The sequence below is a fragment of the Semicossyphus pulcher genome, unplaced genomic scaffold (genome assembly GCF_022749685.1).
Source record: "Semicossyphus pulcher isolate SPU_LCO1_2020_fin unplaced genomic scaffold, fSemPul1.0.p SCAF_23, whole genome shotgun sequence".
NCBI lineage: Eukaryota > Metazoa > Chordata > Actinopteri > Labriformes > Labridae > Semicossyphus > Semicossyphus pulcher.
Window position 1 is genome coordinate 4076753 of NW_027211697.1, and position 27961 is coordinate 4104713.

General features: G+C 39.5%; 1 protein-coding gene and 1 pseudogene across 1 annotated transcript; both read left to right on the top strand.

The window, feature by feature from the left end:
* Window positions 1-277: 277 nt before the first annotated feature.
* LOC138603202 (excitatory amino acid transporter 3-like) lies at window positions 278-15213 on the top strand (annotated as a pseudogene).
* Window positions 15214-17987: 2774 nt separating this feature from the next.
* Window positions 17988-27728, top strand: farsa (phenylalanyl-tRNA synthetase subunit alpha). Its single transcript, XM_069674361.1, has 13 exons — window positions 17988-18140; window positions 18385-18522; window positions 19588-19686; window positions 19769-19887; window positions 21064-21156; window positions 23644-23772; window positions 23893-24008; window positions 24094-24178; window positions 24249-24348; window positions 24478-24646; window positions 24949-25026; window positions 26573-26687; window positions 27310-27728. Exons 1-13 carry the CDS (start codon window positions 17994-17996, stop codon window positions 27413-27415), a joined length of 1494 nt encoding a protein of 497 aa, XP_069530462.1. The 5' UTR covers window positions 17988-17993; the 3' UTR covers window positions 27416-27728.
* Window positions 27729-27961: the final 233 nt, after the last annotated feature.

Genomic DNA, 27961 nt, shown 5'->3' on the forward strand with positions numbered 1-27961 from the left:
AGTTTCCGCGGCTTTGCTATGTGCCTAAACTACGGACTGCACTTGGTGACACGCGTATCGATCCTGCACTGACGTTAACTGACAGTTAGAGCTGTACATTTATAGAGTAAGATATGGACCAGATGTGTAGAAAACGGACGTTGAGGATTCCGCGGTTGCTATGGTTTGTCTCCAGTTTATCATAAAAACAAACGGTACCGGGCAGGGAGTTTTCGCAATTTTTCTTCAACGATAGAAACAGGTTTGATTAGCCTACTGTGACTTTAACTGCTTGAAGATGGAGGAGTCTCATCAAGATTATGAATCGGACATTCGAAACTATTTCAGCAACTTGAAGAAATTCCGGAGGTTCATCGGCAAGAATAAATTTACGCTTTCAAATTTGATGGCTGCTGCCCTGGGTCAGTTTTAACAAGGAAAACTAATGATGCTTACACCGCTTTTATTTGAGAACTAATAGTCCATGAGCCGGGGGTTGGTCGGGCTAATTTGGAGGGACCATGTCTCATAGTGATTTTTACAAAGGTCTATGTCCCTAGTGTTGGAAAATGTATGATAGCATTACAGCAATGGTAGCTTTCTATGTGCTTTCACTCCTTTTTTCATCCCTCCATCATTACAATTTTTTCATGTTCTTTTTACCATTTTTAACATAGAGCCAATATAAAAGAGGTTAACATACACAGAATATCATAAAGTCATATATCATTGTACTGACTCATGGACTAAGGTATCGTCGGCATTAGCTAAGCTAACAAAGAGTGATGTTACACTTAGGTTTATGCTAATTTTTCAGTGTGACCTAAATTGTGTTTAAGCGCAAGTGAATGACAAAAAGTTAGCTAATGCTATCTCAGCGAATTAACTGAATTATTTTTGTTAGACTTCAAATTCATAATTAGGAATGTAAAGAAAGGAAAGGGTAAAGGTATTGTTATAATAAGTTTGATAAGCTACAGTTCATCTGGGTTTAGTATAGTAATGACAATATTTCATGATGCCAAAGCAAAAGATTAGCATCTGTCAGTGATGACGTTGCCAGGGCAACGCATAAAGGTGATTGACATATATGGCGGCCAAAGTCTGTCCTCTTTTTGAATCTGTAAACATGCACGCGACGACAGGCAGGTGACACACAGACTCTGCATGTACAGAGGTCAGTTTAGTCTGTGCTCTCATTAAAAGCTGCACTATGAGATATCAGACGGACTTTTCCTGTTGTTCTATGTGTGGGAAACACTGCTGTGGGTGTTTAGTGGCTCATCAGCGTTTGGGGAAGTAAATCTCCCTCGCGTGTGTATGAAAACAAAAACGTTTGTGTTTATGCTAGTCTGCGGTAGCTTGCTAACATCAATTGCTAACGTTAATTAGCACTCGCGACAGAGCAGCGAGTAGCATGTAACGTGTTGTTGACAGCAGCAGCCAAAGCACCTGCAGTGATGCTGACATCGGACTGAGATTACCGCGGGATTCTGCGTAGAAAGTTATTCGTCCCGTTCTCCTTTGCCGAGATAATCCGTCCACCTCACAGGTGTGGCATATCAAGATGCTGATTAGACAGCATGATTATTGCACAGGTGTGCCTTAGGCTGGCCACAATAAAAGGCCACTCTAAAATGTGCAGTTTTACTGTATTGGGGGGTCCGGGGGAGTCAGAAAACCAGTCATTATCTGGTGTGACCACCATTGGAGGTGAAGATGCTGGATGTGGAGGTCCTGGGCTGGTGTGGTTACACGTAGTCTGCGGTTGTGAGGCCGGTTGGATGTACTGCCAAATTCTCTGAAATGGCTTTGGAGACGGCTTATGATAGAGAAATGAACATTCAATTCACGGGCAACAGCTCTGGTGGACATTCCTGCAGTCAGCATGCCAGTTGCATGCTCCCTCAAAACTTGTGACATCTGTGGCATTGTGCTGTGTGATAAAACTGCACTTAATCTCTATTTACAATGTAGAAATCTGTAGAATCTGTAGGCAGGGACGTGGATTTTAGGGAAGTGGTCTAGTTTCAGTTTCTACACGCTTGTAGCCCGAGTAATATTGACCAATCACATGTCAGCAGGCTGCGGCGTATGCAGGAAAAACAGTCTGCGTGGAGAGCAAAAGCAGGCGGATCCCATCAGCAGTCATCTGACAACCGTTGACCTTTTTATTAATCTCTATAAACAGATATCTGCATGTAAATTCAGCTAACAATCCGTTCTAGATCTAAAATTCAATATGAGATAAATTCCCTGATGCTGTGTCACAAAAGCATTTCAGATCTCCAGACTTCCTTGTTAAAACAGCAACAGCCTTGGCAACGACATTGACTGACATACTGTATACAGACAAATCAGTGTTGTAAGCATGATGCATTTCTTTAGTATTTCAATTGGTCAAAACCAGGACAGGGCCTGTTCAAAACCGGGACATATTAGTGTTTTATAGATATTTGTTGGGACTCGGGTCAGAGAGCTTGAAAACGGGACAATCCTGGTCAAATTGGGGGATTGGGGTTGGGGGAGTTGGGGCGTTGGGGTCTAGATGGGGGTTAAGGAGGGGTCAGAGGGATCAGGGTGAGGGTGAGGAGTTGTGAATGAGTTTCTTCCACCTCTGTGGTTTCCTCAACCCCAGAAAGTGTCTGAATCTCTTCCAAAATGACTTCTTTTTAGTCACTGGGACAACATCCTCCTGGTCATCCTCAGTCCGCTCTGCAGAGTCGTTGGTCCGTTCTGCAGAGTCCGCAATGGGAGGGACAACTCCTGACTCGAGGACTTGTCTTGAGAGTCTCCAACACTCTCCTCCTGCTGACATTGTTCCGTCTCATGCTTTTCCTCAAAGCTGGTGACATTTGTTTGAGGAGGCATATGCTTCTCTCTCTCAGCCTTAAGCTTGGTGGAAAGCTCAAGGTTGAGTGAGGTCTGGATGCTCAGCTGAGTTTTCAGCTCCTCCAGTTTTCTTGCATAAAATGCAAGAGATTCCACATACTCGCGTCATTGCATTGACTTTGTATGGAATCTCGCCGCTCATTCGCGTCTATTCGCGTTTGGTGAACGCACAGTAAGAGTGGATGTCGTTAGGATAGGCTAATGTTATGTCTATGTTAGGCATCTCCACGATTTCTGTTTGGGTTCAAATGTTGGAAAGAGATTTTGCAAACATGATGCAGGCATGTGAAGTGAACTAGATATAGGCCTACTAGCCTACTAAATATCTATGCACTATTTTCTCTGCCTATTTTGTACATCTGCCTTGAAAACTTGAATGTGTCTGTATATATCTATATATATTTACATCTATTAGGTTGTTTTATTTGTGAAATTATCTATATTATATTATAATATATTCAATGTTATTATATTATATCTTGTAGGCTATATTATAACTATATCTATCTATCTATCTATCTATCTATCTAGAACTGACTTTTTAGTCACTTCGGAGACATCTTGTTTTAGCAGTTATACTTTTGAAATTAAAAATTGAATTAGAATTTTTACAAATGATAATTTTTCTGCTATTTTCACACAGGGGTTATGTTCGGTTTGATTGTCAAGACCTGCTGGGATCTTTCAGAGATTGTCATAGACTGCATTGCCCTGCCTGGAGAAATCCTCAGTCGTCTGCTTCAGATGGTCACTGTACCTCTTCTTGTTTCAAGTGTTGTAATGGGTAAGCCAGATGTGTTTTTTTTACACTGTTTATCACGTTATTCAAGTTATACACACACAGCATAAAAGCAGCATTAAATGTAAATGGTGCCCAATTAAATTTTAATTGTAAATAACTTATAATGAAGGCTCCCTGTTGGGGTAACGATGTTGGAAAAAAAACTTCCTATCTTTTCCAATGTGGCAGACTCATACATCTGAATCTCCCTTTAAAAAATGTGTCAACTTGTATGACAACATGTTTAATGGACTTTAAACAACACATATTAGACACTTGTAATTCTTGAAATTATCAATGCAACATAGAAGTTTGTCCCCCAAACTAATCCGTTATTGTGCAGTGATGTTTACATTTAGTCATATATGACTTTAATGGTCCTCTAATCTTCAGTTTGTATCATGTTTTATATTTCTTTTTAGGAGTTTCTGGCCTGAGTGCTGGCACCTCCAGAAAAGTAGCAATGCGTGCAGCCGCATACTTTTTCTTGACCACTTTAAGGTCTGTGGCTACAGGTAAGAGAATAATAACATTACAGTAAATACATTCTGCTTACTGTCACCTTTTAATTTTGAACACATGACTGCAGTCAAGCCAGCGTCCACTTCGAATAACACAGTGAGCCACGTTGTTTTGGAGTGCGCGTATATGCTCGGCATTACGGTAAGCATTTTTTTAATATTGATCAAAAAGCATGTACAAAATTGCATCGAAATGTATGTAACATGTACAGAAATAAAAGGGTACAGGTGCAAATCCAAGACAAATAAAAGAATAAAACAATAATAACATATAATGAATATCCAAACATAAATGAAGTAAATAACTTAAAAGTTAGGGCTTTTGTCGTAAATTGCATTTCCATTTTTCATAACTTTAAGGGCCTTTGTGTAAGAAAGAAACTCATTAAAGAATATACAAAATTTGGGTACGACTTTTAAGTTCTTAGATTTGTGTATATGTATATTTTCCAAGGATGAGAATATTGTTCACAATAATAAGACCATATGAAATGTCCTTTAACAAAAATTGTTCTAGCTGGAAAATTCTGGGGTAAAGCCAGCCATGTACATCTTGCCAAAAAGCATCAGAGTTTTTACACTGAAAGAACAGATGAACAGTCTCAGCATCATCAAAGAATACACAATTGTTTGTATCAAAACCAAACTGCAGCAAGTCCCTGGATGGATATACACCATTCAAAATCCTAAAATAAATTTACTTTGCGTTTAGGGTTATGGGAAACTTTAGATATTTTGTACGTACAGTATGAATATCACTGTCAGAGTAAAACTGAGCGATAGGATTTCTGTAGGATTTTGTAGGGTATGAGATATTATTGAAAAGATTTCTAATTGTTTTATTGGGAAATTTAATTTCACTGTAGTTACAGCTTCCAATTTGGGAGTTGAGGGGTGTTCAAAGTGGAGTAAGTTAGAGTTTCTTTGATTAAACAGATAATGGAATTTAGGATGGCCTTTGTCCATCCAGTCCTTGTTGCACAGCGACCTGTCTCTGAGTGTAATATATCTGTTATTCTAAATAGGTGTATTATGGAGGGTGAAGTTATGATTGTATAAAAGTTTCTAAACAGGACATGCTGGTGAAAGAGAGATCATTTGTTTGGGAGTTTTTCAGTCATGAAGTCACATTTGAGCAAAAAATTCTATACCACCCACATTCAAAAAAGAAATTCTGGGATAATGGTACCAAAAGCTATTATTGTTCAATGGCTTTTAAGCTCCCTTCTTCATATTCTTTGGTTAATAAGGCTCTCTTGGTATAATGAACTTTTTTCCTCCAAATATCAACATTTTTTTGATTAATTTTTTTGATTGCCCTGTTAGAATTGCCATTGAAAATACAGGGCAGATACATCTTGATATACTCTCCATTTTAGTCAAAAAGATTCTACCTACTAAACTAATGTCCCTCAAGAACCATCAGTTAAGTTTAGATTGGCAATCATTGATTATTTCCCACATGTTCCGATTTTCACTTTCAACAGAATCTTTGGATATAGACTGAATATTTCCAAATACTTTACAGTGGATTTTATAGGAATGCTGTTGGCCTCCGTTAGATTAGTTTGATAAATTGACATTAGCTCACATTTGTTTAAATTAAGTTTCAAACCCGAGGCTTTAGAAGAAGTGTCAATCAATTGTAATATCAATTGTATATCAAGCTGACTGATTACTAATGGCATGCCAGGTGCATTCAGGGGAGCAATATTTGAGTATTTAATAAAAAAATCACAGAGACACAAATAAGACAGAAGGGCTAATAAACAGTAGCTATATGTGCGGATAGCCAGTGGATAACAATGCATTATGCGTTTTTTGCGTATCCAAACACCATAACAACATGTCCACAGATAAGTTGGACAGTGCTGTGCGTATGGCTGATTTAATGAGACACAAATAAGACAGAAGTGATAATAAACAGTTAATACTACAGCTTTCATTTCCTGTTGATGCACAGAGATTATGAGGTCAGAGTGGGTGAGGTTCCTCCGACTTTCTGAGTCGGAAATCCGACCTCAGGGGCTGAGTGCAAATGGAACGCACCATAAATACAGCAAATGCAAAGGCTTTCATCAGTGGGCCATAGGCTCAATCACCATTGTGTTACCTCGCAATAGATATAGTGACTTAACAGACATTTATTTACATGAAAATCTTAGATTAATCAAGATTATTACATTGAATTAAATACATATTAGAATGAATTTTATTTTTTAAAATTTTATTTATCACATGTGCACATCAGAAACACTAACAAAACAGAAGTATTTACAACAAACAGCAAAAGTACATAGACATATCATAAATAACAACAACAACAACACCAAAAAGGTTGGGAAGATCTGGGGTCCGTTTCACAAAGCAGGTTTATTGAAAACTCTGAGTCTGTTAACCCTGAAATGAGGGAAACTCTGAGTTTTCCGTTTCACAAAGGGAGGTAACTCAAACCAGAGAAAGAGGGGTAACTCTAGCCTGTTTCACAGAGAGAGGTAACTTAAGCTCTCGGTCAGTTACCATAGTAACAGACTCTATGAACATAACCTGGTCACGAGCAGGTTTTCTTCAGGAAACTCAGAGTTTCGCTCTGTCTCCTCCCTCTAGAATATAAAACCCTCATTCGACTTCCTCATTCATTCAGCCCGTCTCACGTGTGTGTTTGAGCGGTTACCAAATTAAAAGAAGAAACGTTGCGTCTCTGTGGTGCTCTGACCCCTTTGCAAAAGTCTTTTATATTTATGATAAAAAAAGAATCAATAGACAAATCTGTGTCAAAGTCATCATTTGTAGATTTTCCACCACCACTGCCGAGAGCACTCAAATAAGACGCCGTAAGTTATTGGACTTTTTTTTTTTAACTAACACATTCAGTTTAATCAATATGAATTATAATGTATGTGAAGTCAGCATCATGTTAGGGATAAAGCTAATGCACATTAAAACAGCCACTGAATGATATTTCATTAGTTTAATATTTAAAATATGATTGAAGTGCTTCCATGTATGTTTTTTTCTCCTGCTGAATTGCTCCTAAATAAATATAAATTTTAGCTTCCGGTCGTGATTAAGCATTAAATAAATAGACCAGTTTAAACTTGCGCATTAACTCGAGCTCGAGCAGTTTCTTCCCACGCCGCTTCTCTCTCTTTTGCAGCTGCCGCCGTGTTACTTTATTTTTCTAAAAACATGCTCGTATTCGCTGAACGTCCACGTGAGGATTTCGAGCTCCGCTGGTGTGACGTAGGAGGACCTCTTTTTGTGTACTGTTGCCATGGTGAATCGTGGTGGCTCCATTAATGCTGGCTTTTTACAGTCAGCGTGCACGCACTTAACTCTGGCTTAACCTACTCAGAGTTGATTGAACTAACTCTGATCCGCTGATCTGGAACCGAAAACTCAGAGTTTCCTATCTCAGAGTAGATCAACTCAGAGTTCAGGGTTAGACTCAGAGTTGTTGAACCTTCTTTGTGAAACGGACCCCTGGTTGAGATGGTGTAAAGAGGAATCAGCTCTGAATGAACTGCAGGAAAAGAGACCAGGTGTTGTTGAATGTAACCAGATTGTCCTGTAGGGTCGATGTGAGCTTTTCTAGGTTGCAGTGGTCTGTTAACACATTCAGCCAATGGTTTATTGAAATTTTAGTTCTGTCTTTCCAGTTGAGTAAAATAGTTCTCTTAGTCGCCGTTAATGCTATCAGGATGAAAGTTTGTTGATGTTGTGGGATTGCGAGTGAGGAGTTTGCCCAAGAGAGAAATTGAGGGGGAGAGGGAGATGCTGAGGCTGAGGCTGAGGTTCTCGGACAGCTCTCCCATGACCTCCGATCAAAACCGGTGAACTGGTGAGCAGAGCCAGAATGCATGGAAGTGGTTGTCTATTGCAGTGGGACATATTTTACAGGTGTTGCTGTCTGTGAAGCCCATATGGTGCATTTTGTGAGTGGTGATGTGTACTCTGTGAAGGATCTTGTATTGAATTAGTTCAGTTATCGAGTTGTATGACATGGAGAATGTGTTGTTGCATATGGTTTGCCAATTGATGTCTGTATCATTTATATTCAGATCAGATGTCCATTTGTGTGTTGGTATTGAAATAGTATTGTCATAATGAGAGAAAAGTTTGTATGGTTCTGATAGTATTTTTTGGGTTTGAATGAACATAATTTGAATAGTAATGGAGGAGTGAAGTTGTGGAAATTATGGATATTAGAATTAATCTCATTGATCACGGTGATTCTGATGTGTAATTTCAAAATTAGAGCCCCCTACAGTGGCTTACATAAAATAATTTCCCCCTGATTTAAAGATTTCACTCCAGAGTGATAGTACAACACCTCAGGGTGTCATTCAAAAAATCTCAGGTCATTTTGATGTGGAATTTCAAAATGAAAGCCCTCTAAAATGTAAAACAAAATAAGCACCTTTTCCTCTGATTTCAGATTAGGATTACAAGGAAAGTTCCTGTTTTCTCACACTCATTTCACTTCAGAGTGATAGTACAACACCCCAAGGTGTCACTCAGAAAATATCCAGACATTCTGATGTGGAATTTCAAAAGAGAACCACAAGAGAACAGCCTGGTATTTTCTGATGTCTATGTCTATCTATCCATATCTATGAAAAGTCTGATTCATTTTAATATGTTTTTAATTCAGTGTAATAATTTCAAGATTTTCATCTACATAAAATCTTTAAAATTGCTCTCAATATCATTTAACTATCACATAACAGTGAATTTATAGACATTAACAAATGAAATTGATAGCATCTAGCCTTAAATGACAGTGAAATGAGGAACACATTTAATCTGTATCCAATCTTCCACATTTCAATTTGTAATTTGGTTTATTTTAACTTCTTATAACTTCTAACTTTAAAAACTAAAGCTGATTTCCACAAGACAGATGTGAAACAGTTGAACATTTTCACAACCATTTTGCTTTTGAATGTTTTCCAACTTTTGTATTTTCCTGTATATACTGATTGAACTCTTTCTATCCCTTTTTTGTCCAATGGCTATGTAAACTGGTGTCTGATCACCCTCTCCTTAGTAGCACCAGCTACTAAGGACCGCTGTGCAGCCCACAGCGGTGGAGGCAGGGACCGCTGTGGGCTGCATGCAGGGAGAAGAGGCTTCTAAGGTGTGGATGCCACCTGAGATTAAAACAGAACAGGACAATGATAAGTAAAGATTAGGTACTTAATGATGTCCTCTCAATATATAATTATATACAATAAGACATTACTATTGAATTAGATTAGATACAATAAATATATTCCTGAGTTCAAACCCCGATGTGGACATCCCCTCTGTAAATTAATAAATTATGCTACTACATATATAGTTACATAAAATTGAAGTGTGCCAAAGTGGAAGAATATTAATTGATCCAGAGCCAAGCCCCGCCCTGTCACAGGTATAAGGCCCGCCCATGTGACTGACATAAGCCACGCCCCCCAAAACAAGCCCCGACCATGTCACAGGTATAGGCCACGCCCCGTTGCATGCGCAGGCCACGGCCCTTACAGGAATAAGCCACGCCCCCAAAATAAGCCCCGCCATGTGACAGGCAAGGGCCACGCCCCCAAAATAAGCCCCGCCCCATTACAGGTAGAAGCCCTGCCCATGTGACAGGCACAGACCACGCCCCCTAAATAAGCCCCACCCCATTACAGGCATAAGCCCCACCCATGTGACAGGTAAAAGCCACGCACGAATACAGGCATAAGCCACGCCCCCAAAACAAGCCCCATCCCCATGACAGGTACATGCCACGCCTCTAAAGCACGCCCCGCCCCCGTGACAGGTATAAGGCCAATATATTAATATTAAATATGCAAGCTGTTGAATTTACAGCATTTGAATATGCATTGTGTAGTTACGGCCCTGTCCGCAACCTCAACTTTCCCTGTGTTTTCCCATCCCCCTTGTGTCTGTCTGTTACTCCCTGTCTGTCTGTATTTGTCTGTGTGGCAGGCATGGCTCATCACTCTAGTCCCTCCGCCATGTTACCTGGTCAAGCCTCTCCACCTCCTCCTCCTTGCTCCTGCCTCCCATGCACAATCAAGCCTGCAGTGTTTCAAAACTCTGGCCTTTCTTCCACTCTTTGCCAGATCCTGTGCTCACCAACAGTGGTAGTTAGTGTCGGCCGCTTCCGTAAGTTTTTGCTTGTTCTGTTTTTGAGAGTTCTTTTAAAGTCAAATACTTTGTCTCGTTTTGCACTAGTGTTTTTACCTGCCAGCCTGCAGTTGAGGGATTTTTTGTTGGGTTTTTCCCAAAACTGAAAGTTATGAAAGTTATGAGAGGATGTTACAGACAAAATACAAGCAGTTTGGAGTCAATATATTCATCAATGAGCAAGCTATTGAAATCAAGGAAATATGCATATTTAATACAACAAGTCACTAATGGAAATCAACACATGGAAATATGCATAGCACAGGTCACTAATATGTATCATATCACTGATAATGGAGTGAAAGGATTTTCTATGAGTGATATTCTGATATTTTCTGAGTGACCTGCTGGGGTGTTGTACTATCACTCTGAAGTGAAATGAGTCTGTGATAACAGGAACTTTCTTTTTAATCCTAATCTGAAATCAGAGGAAAATTATGTTATGTAAGCCATTTTAGAGGGCTTTCATTTTGAAATTCCACATCAGATGATATTTTCTGAGTGACACCCTGGGGTGTTGTACTATCACTCTAAAGTGAAATTAGTGTGTGATAACAGAGGGTTTCCTTTTAATCCTCATGTGAAATGAGGGAAAATTAGTTCATGTAAGCCATTGTAGGGTGCTCTAATTTTGAAATTCCACACCAGAATCAAGTCACATTATATTTAATTCAATGTAATAATCTTGAATATTTTCATATAAATAAACGTCTGTTAAGTCACTATCTATCACTGATGACAAAATACCACTGAAGTGCGACTGGTGGGTCACTATGTGGGAGGAGCTAACACGCTGGGCCTGATTGTGTGCTCCTTCGTCTTAGGACTGCTCCTCAAGAAGATGGAAGAAAGAGGGCGAACCCTCCTGAAGTTTATAAGCCTTGTTAACGCGGCCACCAAACAACTGGTTGCCCTGATTATGTGGTAAAGTGGAAGCATCATCTACTGTATATAAAACATGGAAAACGATTATGCCATTAATGCATTAACCTCACCTTTAAATACGGCCTCCTACTAGTGTTTTTGTTTGCTACAATAAGTATTTCTAATTATAACTCATTTTTGCTATTTCCTGAATAAGACAAACAAATCCAGTTTTTTTTAAAGTGATCTGGAATCAACATCAGTCTCCATTGTTTGTCCTAAAAGTGTTCCTTTCCTTGTTTATTGAATTCTCTTGTAATTTTCTTGTCTCTCCCCAGGTACGTGCCAGTGGGAGTGCTGTTCATGATAGCAAGCCATATACTGGAGGTTAATGACTGGGATAGTATCTTCAGCCTGTTGAAGTTCATGACTGTGGTTGTCCTTGGGTATGTTGTCCTTTCTTTGCTTACAACTAATGACATACTCAATATCTCTGACAATACAATTCACTGGTTCGCACGAGTGTGGAGTTTGCATGTTCTCCCCCTGTGCATGCGTGGGCACTCCAGCTTCCTCCCTTAGTCCAAAGACAGTCTGGTTAGGTTCTTGGTGATAGGCTCCAGCCCCCTCCGCGACCTGAACACGATAAGTGGTATAGATAATGGATGGATGCTATGCTATTAGGTACTGTCTGTTTGCATTTAAACCGCATATCCTATGTATTTTATATTTCAACAATATTTCAGTTATTTTGTGTTACTTTTATTTTTGTGCTGTAATTTTTGAAGAAATCATTGCATTTTAATTTCCTTTGGGAATAATGTTCTGTCATATCTATGTTCTGACTCTCGAGGCCCGTGGGGACAAATATCCTTAAAATACCTTGAGTGGATTAGAGCAGGAGTTGAGTCCAGTATATTCAATTACATCGTCATCTGTCAAATGCTGTTTGCAGCAGTGTTGTAGTTGAGTCACCAAACTTCGAGTCCGAGTAGAGTCCCCGGTGTCCAAGTCCAAGTCGAGCCCGAGTCGCCAAAGAATACGAATCGAGTCCACGTCGGGTCCTCATCCTCAAGGTTTAATTATGTTAAAAGCTACTAAGCTATAACTTTAACTCTCTATCATCTGTGGGTCCTCATGTTTATACTGTACTTGGGTCTTAGAGGGTGTGATATTGTTAAAACACAGAGCCAAACAATTTATAAATTATTATAAATGATGTTGAGCAGTGCAGCTTTCCATGTGATTTCTTTATTGTGTTGTATTGATGTATGAATGTGTACTTACTTTAAAAGATTAAAGAAGCTGTTTACAGCAATTGTAGATGTTTCGTGTCCAGTAATGTCAGTGCAGCAAATATCGTGCAAAGCAGCAAAACTAAAAACTCATTTAAACTGTTATAAATTGACAGGACAGAGGAAACTCTGATGGAACTCAGGATTTATGTTTCACTCCAAACTATTTCACTGTAACCTCGGCTGACTGTGGGACCTTTTGTGTGTGTAGAAAACACTTTGAATTTCATTATAATTAGATTTGGACTGATCTTGTCCACGTGTCTAGAGATTTAAATCATCAGTGAAGTAACTGCACTGTGCGTCATGCGTAAATGCGCCCCACGCCGGGGGAGACACACTCATCGTTTCTGCTGCGGTGCGATCACTGCAGGTGTCTTATAAACTCTAAAATACCTTCAACCCACTCACTATTAACCACAATTTTTATTTTTAAGACCCCATTAGCCCAATCCACAATGACAAAACTAGGTGTAAAATGTGCCTATAAGTCTCCTACCTGTAGTATTTTGCGCTTTTCAGTATTTTGGGCCCTGTGAGTATTCATGATTACTTTACATTGTGTTTTTTAGGCTCACAATCCATGGCGCGATTGTTCTGCCAATAGTCTATCTTGTGCTGGTGAAGCGTAACCCGTGGATGGTTATTAAGGGGGTTTCTCCCGCACTACTAACTGCATGGCTCATCTCGTCCAGGTAAGAGTGGATGTGAGGTCTTGGTTACCGATGCCTGTTGTCAACTCAGTGTGATCTAAGTGTTTATTTCTAATCAAGGCTGCCAATTAAGCAAGTTACACTTTTCAGAAGGGATTTTACTCTAACAATTTCTTTGATATGACTGTGGCACTAAGAAATGATGCATTGTGTCTCAAAGCTCTGCAACAATGCCGCTCACTCTGCGATGCTGTGAGGAGGAAAACGGGATCGACCGAAGAGTCAGTCGCTTCATGCTGCCCATCGGGACAAATGTGAATATGAACGGAACTGCCCTTTATGAGGTGGTTGCAGCCGTTTTCATTGCCCAAATCGGCAACATCAATCTTAACCTGAGCCAGATAATCCTCCTGGGGTAAGAAGCGGTCACATTTCATTGAGATATTTGTAGTAAAAAGGGAAGAAAATGATCAGTCTCACTCAGAGTCTACACTACTGTTGTTTGTTTGCTCTGCAGAATGACAGCAGCAGTCTCCAGCGTCGCAGCAGCAGGGATCCCAGCAACAGGAGCCATGTCCACCCTCTTTGCTCTTACTGCAGTTGGTTTACCCGTGAAGGAAGCTTCCTTCTTGGTGGTTGTCGAATGGCTGCTGCAAGTTTAACCCATATTTTTAAGTGTCAAGTCAAGTCAAGTCAAGTGTATTTATATAGCACATTTAAAAACAACCAGAGATTGACCAAAGTGCTGTACAAGTTAAAATAAACGGCACACCAAAACAACAAAAGCAACAATATATAACAACAAAAAAAAAAAAATACAAAGCAATAATATGTGTCAAAAACACTAGAAACACTAAGAGCAACCATAGGCCATAGAAAACATGTACGTTTTGAGTTTTATCTTAAAAGAGTCAATGGAGGGGCAACATTTGATGGAAAATGGTAGGCTATTCCAAAGCTTTGGAGCTGCCACTGCAAAGGCACGGTCTCCCTTACCCACTAGCCTTGATCTTGGAACAGCTAAAAACAGTTGCTCTGAGGATCTGAGGGGCCTAGTGGTAGAGTAGGGGCAAAGGAGTTCTGAGATATACGGGGGTGCCAGCCCATGTGTGGCCTTAAAAACAATTAAAAGAACCTTAAAATCAATCCTGTATTTAACAGGCAGCCAATGCAGGGATGCTAGTGTCAGTTTAATGCTTTTATACAAACTTTCTAGTGAATTGTTTGACAGGGATCAATACAGCAGTGTATCTGCTTCTGATAGTTAGGTGTGAGGAGACAAAGCAGACACCTCTGTGTCACTGAACTGAACTGTCAGCTGTGTTTGTGATGTTAGTTCCTTGAGGAGATATTTGAGTGGCTTGGTTCCGTTTGTTCACATGCCGCTCGCTCTCCCATCGAGATGTGTGAAAAATCAGTGCAGAAACATTTCTGGTCAGTTACCAACCTGAAACCCGATGGTTAGCTATCTATTTAGCCAGCCTTTGATTTAGAGGGTGGTGAAGGCTATGATGCCAAACTCACACCTTAAAAACTGCATTCCACAAAACAAAGGGTGATATCATAGTAGCTACATCCACTTCCCATAAGAGTCTAAGCAAAGGACACACAGCGTTAAGTAGCTGTATTTCCTGTTATCGTTGTTGACTGTGATTTATTTCTTTCAGAGACCACTGCAACACTGCTGTTAACGTTTTGGGAGATTGCATCGGTGTGGCACTTGTAGACCAACTGTCCAAAAAAGAACTGAAAGAAGAGGATTAAGACGATCAGGACAGAACAAGATGTGTTTGCAATTTCATTCGCATATTTGTAGAGAATGTCGTTTTCCAGAAAGTTAGAAAAAACTAAGTTTCAAGTTTACCAGCCTCACTGGAGATCAGACTTCCATTTTTTATACAGCAGCTGGAGCTTGCCCCATTCATACTCTGGAGTTCTAACAGTGTGGAATCACAACATTCACAGCTTTGTTGTGTTTTGTCTTGCTAGGGAGTCAGGCAGTGCGGTGGGAGGGCACGTCCAGGAAGTGGAGGTCCGTTCCAGCTCCCTAAGCTCCTTTAAGACTCTTTAGTCTCTTCATGACTCCCCAGAGATGCAATCACCTCAAGACCACAACACAGCCACCAGGCACTAGTGGATTCTCCTCTGCCACTTCTCATTGGTGCCACCTTTGACCTTTTGTTAAAGTGTTAATATTAAATCTAGTTATCTCAAATATGTTTACAATGTAGTTGTGAATGTGATAGATGTTTTCGATTAGACTAATATAATAGATGTAGTTATTGAATTTAGTTATGCCATAGATGTAATTATTTAATTAATTGTATATAATTGATAGTTATTGATTACACGTATTCTACAGATGCAGTTATTAAATTGAATGAAATTAAAATATTTATAATTTCATTTTTAATGTAATAGACGTAGTTATTACATTGAATAAAATGATGTACAAAGTGAAAGCGACAGAGGTCATGTGACCTTTGAGTCATTAAACAGCAGTGAATGGGATCTGGTTCGAACAGAAAGTGTGTACAGAATCGCGACTGTAAAAATCTGGGTGAAAGAAACAGATGGTAGGTTCTTAACATTGTTGCATTGCTAAATAATAAGTATGCCAATTTATAACAACAAAAACAATAATTATACACTAATAATAATATCACCTTACATATTACAATAATAATATACAAATATAAAAATAGGTTTGACTGCAAAATGACAAGTTTATTAACAATTTCTAGAGTCCTGTTTACTTGGCACTTTTAACTTCTGTACACCACACATGTCAATAACACAACAAACTACATCCTGCAAAATGATCATAAAGTTGAATCGACACCTCTTTTACATATTCAGCACAAAATTAACATTAGTGGCTTTTCCTGTCCCCATTGTTCTTATAACCACTATGGTGGCTGAACAAAAAGTCTGACTCGACACTTCCAAGAAAAACAATGTGCAAAGAAAAATGCTCCAAAATAAAGCAATATTTATTATTAACAAAAAATGTGTACAAAACTCAGAAGGCAAAAATGTATATCAAAATAAGGATTCTAAAGATACTCTTAAGATTTCTAAACAACAAAACAGAGCCAGTCCCTGCTGCAGGCCTTGGATGTGAGGTCAAAAGACCATCACTCTCTGCTTGGCCACACCTTCTTGGCAGCCCCCCTTGGGCTTTACCCCCATTCTACGGCCACTAGATGGGGTCAACTCAGACAACAGAAATGAGTAAATACAGACAATGAGTTTGGCTCCGACAATTAGGTTCCACGAAGAGATGATTTATTGCAGTATTGTTTTATTGCATTTTCTCGAACAACCCAGGACTTTACCCAGGAGACAAGGTGTGATGTGACTCCAAAACGAATTGTTGCATAATTGTTGTAACAGTAACAAACCACATGATGTCTTCCATAACCATTAACAGTGTTAGACAGCGACTTTGTTTGGAATCTGTGGTAGAAAAGAGGTTTTAATTTGTTTTTACTCATTAATTATGAACATATTTTAGTTTATTATACTGTAATATACTAGAGTTGATACGATTTTAAACCCATGATACCGGGTCAGAGGCAAAAGAACATTTGCCCTACAGGAAGTGGAATGTGCGTAAAAATAGTCTTTCTTAGAAATACTAATTCATTTAAAATGCAAAAGACACTCAACAGCAGAAAAGGTCTTCCAGAGGTCAACTGTTGTTGGCACATGTAGCCACCTTATGACCCTATCACAGACAGCAATGCAAGTCTGTGTGTAAGGAAAAAATCTTCAAATATACGTAAGCAACAATGGCAAATGTCCGGCAACCGCCCAAAGGAGGAGAAGCAAGCTTCAAATTCAGAAACGATGCAAATTTAAAATACAAGACAAATACAACAGCAAACAAATAATGTTGTAGCAAAAAACACACAAACCAGAAAACAAATGCAATAGAAAAGCTGTATCATGCTATCAGAAACACTCCACTCTGGTGTAGTTTTTTATGGTCTTGTATGTCTCCCTCTCTCTCTTTCTCTCACTCTTTCTCTCCCTCTCTCCATTTCTTGTTGTTTTTCTGCAGCACATTTTTCATTTGCAGTCTGTTTCCAATGTTGTATTTGTTTTGGTCTTTTCTATGAATATGCATTCTTTCTGAATTTGCAGCCCATTTGTCCCGTCCTGGCAGTTTCAATGTGTTTGCCCTTGAAGGCTCGATAACCGCATCTCACACATCACTAATTTTGCTGTGAACTATGGGCAGTTCCCACAGGAAAGTCTGCATGCAGACTCAAGGAAAGGGAACAATTTGGTCTTAAAATGTCAGCTTCAGACTCCTTCCATTTTGTTGATATTAAAGTCACTGCCAGACTGTAAGATGTCTAAAAACATCTTTGCTATAGCTTTCTGATTGGGCAGATCGTGTACAACAAACTGTGTTTGTATTAATAAATTATTCAATTTTGAGTAGAGGTCCTAAAGTATAAAGTATTTTTACTTTAGATATTTTTAATTTATGGTGGGAAATTCATGAACAACATATCGACTAAAGACCTTGCTAACTTTATAAAATAGTTGAACATTAATGTTAACAGTATTATACTATAACTGCAGAATTTTTAAAGTTAATTTTTTTATCAATAAGTTTATTTTAATATAATTTATATATGTTATTATAGTTGGAGGCGCGATTTAAATTTAACATTAAAAGGGCAGTACAAAAACAACCTGACAACAGTAATTACGGTACTGGCTTTGCTCATTTCTCACGTCTCGCTACTCGAATACATTCGGCCTTCGTTAAGCCGACGTCATATCCGGTCTCTTTCGAGCTTCCCTGAGCTCCAGCATGGCGGACACCGGTGTGGTGGAGATACTTTTACAGCGGATCGAGAAGGTTGACGATGGCGTGGACAGCCTGGAAGCGGCGAGCAGCCTCGGGGTGGACCACCAGGTCATCGTCGGAGCCGTTAAGAGTCTGCAGGCTCTCGGCGACGTGAGTTTTCCGGGCTAAGGGCCAGCGGAGGTTAGACTGGCATAGTCAACATAATGCATTTATTTTGACTGATGCAATAAGGACTCAGGTTCATTGAGAAAAGAAATGTCTGATGTAGCCGGCTCAACACTGTGTTACGTGCTTTACAGTACATCACAATCCATGGAGCCGGATAGGGTCATTAAATACATTGATGAAGTTGCACTTAAATGAGCTGACAGTCGTGGTTGTTCGCTGTTCCCAGGTCATCTCGGCCGAGCTGCGCTCCTCCAAACACTGGGAGCTGTCTGAAGAGGGCAGAGAGATAGCCGAGCAGGGCAGCCAAGAAGCCCGGGTCTTCAGCTCCATCCCGCTGGAGGGTTTGGCACAGAGTGATCTTATGGTAAGTGCTACAGGTGGACACATGGAACTATACAGGTCGACCACAGTGGGAGTGACACACATCATCATCATAATCAACAGCTGTCTGACTGACATGGGTGGAACATTCAGTCACTTTTTTTTCTTTGGGATTAGGTGTGAACACAATATCGAATCAAAACCGCTCTTAAAATAGCTCCCAAGTATTGAACATGCATAAAAATCCGGATGAAGTACTGCCACATGAAGCAAGTCAATCGATTGTAAAAACCCTTCTGATCGCCCAATAGTTGTTTCAGTAATGAGTTTAGGTATTCTGGCTTTCAAATGTAAGCAATTGCTGCTTTTCATTGTCCCGAATTGTTAACTGAATCACAATGAATTGAATGAATTTGAACCAAAAGACAAAACAAGACAAAAATCAATTTCAAAATCAAGTTCATAATAAAAATAATCTTCAGTTACAGCCCTTGTTTGCCCAGTGTTAGTCTGAGATTCTGGCATGTGTTCCCTTTTTGTGCTGAACGGCTGCAACACCAGTTGTAGATGTATGCTTTTTTAGTGTGTTTCAGTAAAACATTATTTTGAAGTGAAAGGCTTTACAATTCCATATAAACAATAACAAAACCAAGAAAAAGATTAAATCTGTTGTATTTGGCAAATACAATCACCAGCCACTTCATTAGGTACACCTGAAAACTCTAATGTAATCCTATACACCAGCTCAGCCATAAGATTTGCTCTTATGTTGCCTGTAATGTACAGGCTTCTTTTTTATTTTTTTCTTGTATTATTTACCAGGCCTTTTTTGTGTCCCAAGTTTAGCTTACTTTTTTCGTACTGTTTGTAACTTAAAAAGTGAGAAGAACATTTGTGTCCACAATTAAGATACAAGAAAATATGTGTGGATGTTTCATGAACATGAAAATATTCCCATACTATCTTATGTATCTATAAATTAAAATGTTTTGTAACCTTTGTTTTTTTTAATGTGATTTTACTGATAAAATCACAGAGAGGGCTGCACACACTGATATAATTATGAATCAAATCACATGGTTGCTACTCTGTGTTTGTCCCTGTGCAGAAACTGTCCTTTGGGAAGATTGGCTTCAGCAAGGCCATGTCCAACAAGTGGATCAGAGTGGACAAGACGCACGAGGGCGGCCCCAGGATATTCCGAGCTGTATGAAAACAGTGAAATGTTATTAGACCCTTTGTGACCACCAGTCGCCATTCTAAATAAAGTGTGTGCATTGATCTCCTAGGTGGAGAGCATTGAGGACCAGGTGAGGGAGAAGCTGCTCCTGGTACAGAAAGGCAGCACCTCTAACCTGGAGGAGAAAGAAAAGAACGAGCTGAAGAAGAGAAAGCTGCTCTCTGAAGTGTAAGTCACACATGTGCTGGTTGTGTGCCATTTTCTACCAGTAGGTGGCAGTAGAAGTTTTTTTTTCTATTTGTAGTTGTTAAAAGTTGGGATTGTAGTTAAAACTGATTCATTTACAGTTTATAAAAACAATTTGACTAGTTGTGGTGGGAACAGATTTATACATCCTGGTCCTGCTGGCTGCATTCATTATTTAACTCTTTGAATAAGTATTCACCAGACATGGTGGCAGATGCTTTAGATTTGAGTCGTTCTGTTCTGTACAGTCATACACCGATCAGCCATAACATTATGAATACCTGCCTGATATTGTGTAGGTCCTCCTTTTGCTGTCAAAACAGCCCTGACCTGTCGAGGCATGGACTCCACTAGAACTCTGAAGGTGTGCTGAGGTATTTGGCACCAAGACGTTAGCAGCAGATCCTCTAAGTCCTGTCAGTTGCGAGGTGGGGCCTCCAGGGATCAGACTTATTTGTCCCACAGATGCTCGATTGGATTGAGATCTGGGGAATTTGGAGGCCAAGTTGTCGTGTTCCTCAAACTGTTCCTGAACCATTTTTTCAGTGTGGCAGGGCACATGATACTGACTGGTCTGCGGCTACGCAGCCCCATAAGCAACAAACTGCGATGCACTGTGTCTTCTGGCACTTTTCTATCAGAACCAGGATTAACTTTTTCAGCAATCAGCTACAGAAGCTTTTCTGTTGGTTCGGACAGGGGTACTGACCACTGCAGACCGGGAACACCCCATAAGAGCTGCAGTTGGAGATGCTCTGAACCAGTCGTCCAGCCATCACAACTTGGCCCTTGTCAAAGTCGCTCACATCATTACACTCCTTAATCCATGTTTTTTCACTTTACCTATCAGTGGTCATAATGTCATGTTATTGCTGATCGGTATATATTGTATCAATATTCTCTGTTGGTTAACAAATGCCAGATTCCTTCAAAAGCCTCTCTCTTAAACTGGAAGCAGGACATCAGATGAAGATATTATCAGGAAATATTGACCACAGAGCTAAAAAAAAAACATGGTTGCAATCTGACCAACAATATACTAATAATTCTGGGCGCTCACAGTCTGTGAATATAACAGACTGTTATATCACTTCTGATACTGAACGTTTCATTATGTCTTTATGATTGTTTGTCATCATTATTTGTTTCTGCTTTCAGGACTGTGAAGTCATACTGGATCTCTAAGGGCAACTCCTTCTGCACCACCATCACCAAACAGGAGACAGAGCTCACTCCTGAGATGATCGCCAAGTGAGTACAGTTGCTACTTCCTAGTTCAAATAAAGTTTTCTGCTTAACACTGTTGGATAATGTGTCCCGTCTGCCCTCGCCTGTCTGTCAGTGACTGTGTGCAGAACCTCAGACAGACGACACAGAGGAACTCAGCCCATTAAAGGGGACAAGTCCAAAGAGGGGGACTTTGTCCTAAAGGCAGGGCAGAACAAAATGACTGTGACATAAATGATGACCTATCCAACAAAGAAGAAAATATTCATTCGTCTGGCATGTTAGCCAGAAAGTAAAAATGTCAATGTTATTATAAAGCAGGTGTAGGCACTTACCTGTAACCAATATAGTGAAAATATTAGAACTTCCAATCAACAGTCAAATGTACACACCATTTATTCAGAAACTGTACTTTTGAACGAGTCATCAGGGCCTCCGTACAGTTGTGGCGTCACAACTACAAATTGCACTTGGTGCATGGCTGAGCATGATGCACAGCCCTCCCAGGTCCCGGACACACTGTCATGGTCAGAGGCCTTATCTTTTTGGGTCTTCCATCAGTAAGTCAAATTGCAATCTGGTTCTTGTGAGCCAGACGGCCTGAAGGGAAAGTCTGTGTCAAATTTGGCACAAAAGTTCACTTGGACTCAAAGATGAGCTGATTAACTCTGATTAACTCCGATTACCAAGCAGAGCTAAAGCTGTTAGTTTAGCTTTTCAGGAATGGTCACAAAACTGTTTGGCGGGAATTCATAATTTCTAGTTTGTTTAGCCTTCTTAACAACAACAACACCAAGCAGCAATCGGTGGCTGAGCCAGCAAGACAGAAAAATGTTGAGGAAACAATTGTTAGTTGTCTGAATTCAGTCTTTAATTGCACAGCTTTGCCAAGAATAGTACTACGGACCAGTGACTAAGTATATATTTTTTCTGAAATAGTCCAATATCTGTTTTGCTAATTTCAGCATTCGTCCTCCATATGGCACAATACAATGTGGGTTCCGAAATGAACCTAATGGTCAAATCAAAACACCCTGTTCCTGCTAGAGCTTCAGAGAGAAGCATGAGAGAAGAGAGGGTAAACTATACAGACATGTTTTTTAATGGGGCAGCTGGGGCTCAGTGGTAGAGTCGGTCGTCTTTCAATCAGAAGGTCGGAGGTTCGATCCCCAGCTCCCTCAGGCTACGTGTTGAAGCGTCTTTGAGCAATGACACTGAACCCCAAATAGCCAACGGGTATGAATGTGATAACTGATTGACAGTTGGGCACAGCCTCTGCCAACAGTGTATGAATGTGTGTGTGAATGGGTGAATGTGACATGTAGTGTAAAACCTTTAAGTGGTCGCAAGAGACTAGAAAAGCTATATACATATACATATAAGTGAAGTCCATTTACCATTTAAATAGAAGCCATTTATTTTAAAAAAGCCCTCGTCTCAGGTTAGCATGAAATTATATAGAGAGGATTTAGCTAAAAGCAGCTTACAGATGTTCCTCCCGAAATTGAAATTGATGTAGATTAAAGAGTGATTCAAATGATTCAGGAGGAACATTATGTATTGTTACTTGATTTTGGAAACCCTATGACTTTGAAAAACAGTGAAGATGCTTTTTACAGCCCCAAGATACTATTAGATTTGTACATAAGTTGGAAAAGAAATGTATTTGCCCAAGATGCATTTCTTACATTAAGAAAGACCTAGATCCTATCTAGTACAAGAACATTCAGTAAGAATTACTTATTTTATGCCTAATTTTTATCTAATTTTTCTTGGTAAATTCCTTATTTCAATATGATTGCAATAAAAGCAATACTTACGATGCTTTTAATACACTTGTTTTAGTGCAGCTGAACTGGTGTGATGATTTTGTTATGATAGCCCACATTTCCCACCATTCCTTGTGCTGTTTATTATTTATCATGGTAATGGTCATTTTGTTTTGTGCATTTGTGTTTTTATAGTTTTAATTGTTCGTGAGGAGGTTGTTACATTTTGTTGACACCATTGATGACCATCAATATGATCATTACATGTCCAACAAAACTAGGTGCATAACTGCTCTTTTATCAAGAGAAATTGCTTACAATTAAGAATTGTTCCTCTATTTTGAGAATATATTTTCTAAATCTGTCTTTGTACCTAAAAACATGTAAGAGGTTTTGGCTTAGCTGGACTGCTTTTAAGACATATTTCCTAAACATAAAGCCTAATTTCAAGATGATGGCACATTTGCTAAATTAAGTTAATTATACTTCTGAAATATTTTCTTAATATTCCTTAATTCTTCATATTCCTACAAATATGTACTTTTTTTTGTTTAGCTGTCCTGGTTTCCATTTCCAAAATAAAAGGCGCATTTAAAGACGCATTTTCCTGAACGCACTAGTTATTGTCTTGAAAGTAGATTTTCACTTGTTTAAAAATGCATTTTCTTGTTTTGTTGGCTGTAGTTTTGAATAGTTTAAGTGTCTTGTCTTTACTCTTGTTTTGCATTTTGTTTTGTTTCAGTGGCAGCTGGAAAGAGAAGAAATTTAAGCCCTACAACTTCGAGGCCCTGGGCATGGCCCCTGACTGTGGCCACCTGCACCCACTGATGAAGGTGCGAACACAGTTCAGGCAGATCTTCCTGGAGATGGGGTGAGTGTCTATAAATAACACAGTGAAAAAGCCATTTTTCACACTCGCATACCCACACACACACACACACACACACACACACACACAAAAGGCACAAAACAAGCCCTTTGCTTTTTGTAGCTTCACAGAGATGCCAACCAACAACTTCATAGAGAGCTCTTTCTGGAACTTTGACTCCCTGTTCCAGCCCCAGCAGCACCCGGCCAGAGACCAGCACGACACCTTCTTCCTGTCTGGTGTGTGTCAAACAATACTCTATATAAATCCTCAGTTGTATTAAAGTCATCTTCACGATCATTTATTGTGTACATCCCGTTTCAGACCCAGCACTTGCCCATGAGTTCCCGCAGGACTACCTGGAGAGAGTGAAGAAGGTCCACTCAGAGGGAGGCTTCGGTTCACAAGGGTGAGACATCATCACACTGCGAATAACTTTAATCAGGTTACAGTGTCGTTAACATCCTGCTGTCTTTCAGGTACAAATACGACTGGAAGATAGAGGAGGCTCAGAAGAACATCCTCCGCACTCACACCACAGCAGTCAGTGCACGCATGCTGTACAAACTCGCACAACAGGTGAGTAATACCAAGTTGAAGGTCTCATCTTTCTCTCATCAAGAAAGTTTTTATAGTTTGGACTGACCAAGTAGGCACATTTGGTTTACAAGTGTTGTCTTTAACTGTGATCATCAAACCCTCCATCAGGAAAAGTTCACCCCCGTCAAGTATTTCTCCATTGACCGGGTGTTCAGGAACGAGACTTTGGATGCCACCCACCTGGCTGAGTTCCACCAGATCGAGGGTGTGGTGGCTGACTATGGACTCACCCTGGGGGACCTGATGGGCATCCTGCATCAGTTCTTCACCAAACTAGGTCAGGAAGGCTCCATACAATGCCAATGTGATTTGACGAATTATGATTAAATCGATTAGACTGTTGGTTGGGGAAGTGTCTTTACAGGAGGGCCCTGACATTCCTGAAGGGTAACAAATGCATAGTTACACAGAACCGATACATAACAGTCCTAAACACTACATTTATTTTAAAAAGGCAGCTACCTTGTACCTGCAAACTATAGAATGAACACTGTAATTGCAATCTGCAATTGTGTTGTCGCTGCCATCCTGTGTTTTCAAGCAATACAAATCTTTTTTTCTTTCTTGTTTCTTTTCTAGGAATCACCAAACTGCGCTTCAAACCTGCCTACAACCCGTACACAGAGCCCAGCATGGAAGTGTTCAGCTACCACGAAGGTATAGCTCCTCTATATAATCTATTACCATTCACAATCTTTTAGTTTAGCTGGCTGCCAATGGACGCTACAACGTTCAACCGATATCTCTTTTTCTAATTTCTGTATAGCGACTTTCTAAAGGTTCTTTGCCTTCAAAAGTCAAAAAGCAGTAACACCTCATTCTGACTTTTTGACACCATCAAGTGAAAGAGAACGCTACAGTCAACTTTAACTGAAGCCAAAGCTACATTTTATTATTAATAATTATATTATTATTAATGGTTATATTTCAATTATTTTGTTATACCACGACTTAACAAGGAAGCAGATAAAACTAATGACAATTGTGGAAACAACCCAGATAAATTCATGCTAAAGCTAACTTTAGCAGCTCAGCAGATCACAGCAGCTACCATCTCAGTTTTTGAGTCTGATTTAAATGAATGCGATTTGGTGAGGTTATGCTTCCTTTAAATCATATTTAACCTCCTGAGACCCTGCGTCCTCATACGGGGACATTACATTTTGGCTTCACAGCACCATAATATTTAATTCTGCGAAACTTAGACCCGTTGGTCTCATTTATGGACACTTTGTCCACCACCCTGGGGTCACAAAAGCAAATTACACTGATCGGTGTACATTCAAGATGGCCGTGATCCTGACCAAAATGTGTTACAGTCGGTCTCTACAGAAAACTCAACCAGGTACAAAACCTCTTCAGATTTTATGATTGAAACTTGTTTATTTAATGCGTTTTAACAGTTGTAGCTTGATATGGCAGAAAAATTTGACTAATTTTATCAATAGCAACAAGCTACAACACCGTTACACACAAGGTGCTCGCATGAGGACATTGGGACTTTTTCAATGTAACACAAAGACAATTCTTAGGTTTTATACCTATTAGGTCCTATTAATCCCCAAAAGGTAGGAGAAATTAAAAATGCATACCAAACAAAAGCTCGGGTCTCAGGCGGTTAAATGTTCTATACTTTACATGAATATATGTACATCTATTTAAATATATAGTAATAGCATATGGACACAAAGACGGGCGACTGTGGCTCAGTGGTAGAGTTGGTTGTTTCTCATTCAGAAGGTTTGGGGTTCGATCCCTGACTGCTACAGTTACATGTCGAAGTGTCCTTGGGCAAAAGCCGTCGGTGTATGAATGTGGTCAGATACTGATCGAAGAATGTGACATGTAGTGTAAAAGTGCTTTGAGTGGTCAGAAGACTAGAAAAGAGCTATACAAGTACAGTCCTATACCATTTACAAAAAGCAAAGCAAACTATATTTGATCCCTATAAGCTGTGTGCTGTAAACATCTAAATAAAGTTATTTTGTAGGTTATATTTCAGTTATTTTTGGGTTTTATAATCAGCCTCAAAAACAGGATAAAACAAATATTACAACCCTCTATTTTTAACCATTCAATAGCAAGAAGGAAAACTTTTTATTTTTCAACTTCTTCTGCCTTTTCAGGACAATTATTCTGTGCTATTGTTTGCAGTTTTAGTGGGTTTTTACTAACTGTAGATAATTTCTTTCGCTACATACAGGACTTAAAAAGTGGGTGGAAGTGGGAAACTCCGGGGTCTTCAGACCAGAGATGCTGCTGCCCATGGGTCTTCCTGAGGATGTGTCAGTAATTGCCTGGGGACTGTCTCTGGAAAGGTGAACTCATAAAACACAAAATGAATATATATACGGAGAGAATACAGACTGTGTCCAGTGGCATGCAAGGTTTTAAACGACCATAACTGACCTATTTAAAGCGATGTTGTATTTTGAAAATGGGAGCATATTTGTCTGTGTGTGAAAAGTATACCTTGTTAATAATCTCTGTCTTTCCATTTAAGGATTAGAGGCATGTGATTCAGTCTGTTCGTACACATCATCAGTTCTCTGAGCTCACATTCGACCTAAATTTCAGATATTTATTGTCTGATGAGGATTATTCTCATTTATGAATGTTTTAAATTTACCAATAAGATTATATATTTATGTAATTTTTGACACAGACTGTTTCGGTAACACTACTGCTGATCGTAGAGAACACTTTGTGCTTGAATGGAGTTGTATGCGAGTTTGAATCGGTGACAACCATCATGGCTGATAACTATGTAGCTAAAGAGCAGGGAAAGACTCTATAATCCAGGCTGAGTAATCCTCCCTTTTTCAGCCAACCCTCTGTTGTTTTTCCTCTGACCTGTCGGACCTGGAATTAGAGTCAACCCAAAGACTTTGGCTTCTGGCTTACAACTGTTGCTCACTCAGCCTTCTGCTCTCTTTGCAGGCCCACCATGATTAAATACTGCATCAACAACATCAGAGAGCTGGTTGGACACAAGGTGAACCTACAGATGGTCTACGACAGCCCCATATGTCAACTAGACTCCTGAGGCTCACCCAAGTTCTATCACTATTATTATTATTTGGACCCACTTTACCTTTACCACATGACAGATTGACCTGAAAGAGACTAGAGCAGGAAGAGGATCCGTTTTTTTCTACCCACAACAGACCACAGTTAGCAAAGGGCTTGAGCAAAAAGTAGCAGCCATTAACTTCATACTGTGCTACCTTGCAAAACATCAGTGCAAGGTTTTTAAATGAACCTGCCCCTGTTATTAAAGCAAATGACCTACTTGTACAGAAAAAATACTACTTTTGAATGAGACAAAGGTAAAATAAAAAGCTTTTTCCAAATACCAATACAGTCTGAATGTTTGTTGTTGTAAACATGACATAGTGTAACTCAGAACTATAAGGCTTTATCTGACTTTTTAAAACTAAAATATTCATCTTCCACTTTTCTTTTTTGACAACTAATTGAGATTTTATGTAACTTTATTTTAATATTATGAATTTTTGGCCCTAAATTTCACAAAAACAGAACTTTTAGTCTCTGAACTCCTTATTCTTGGTCCTGTGAAGTCTCTAGTGCT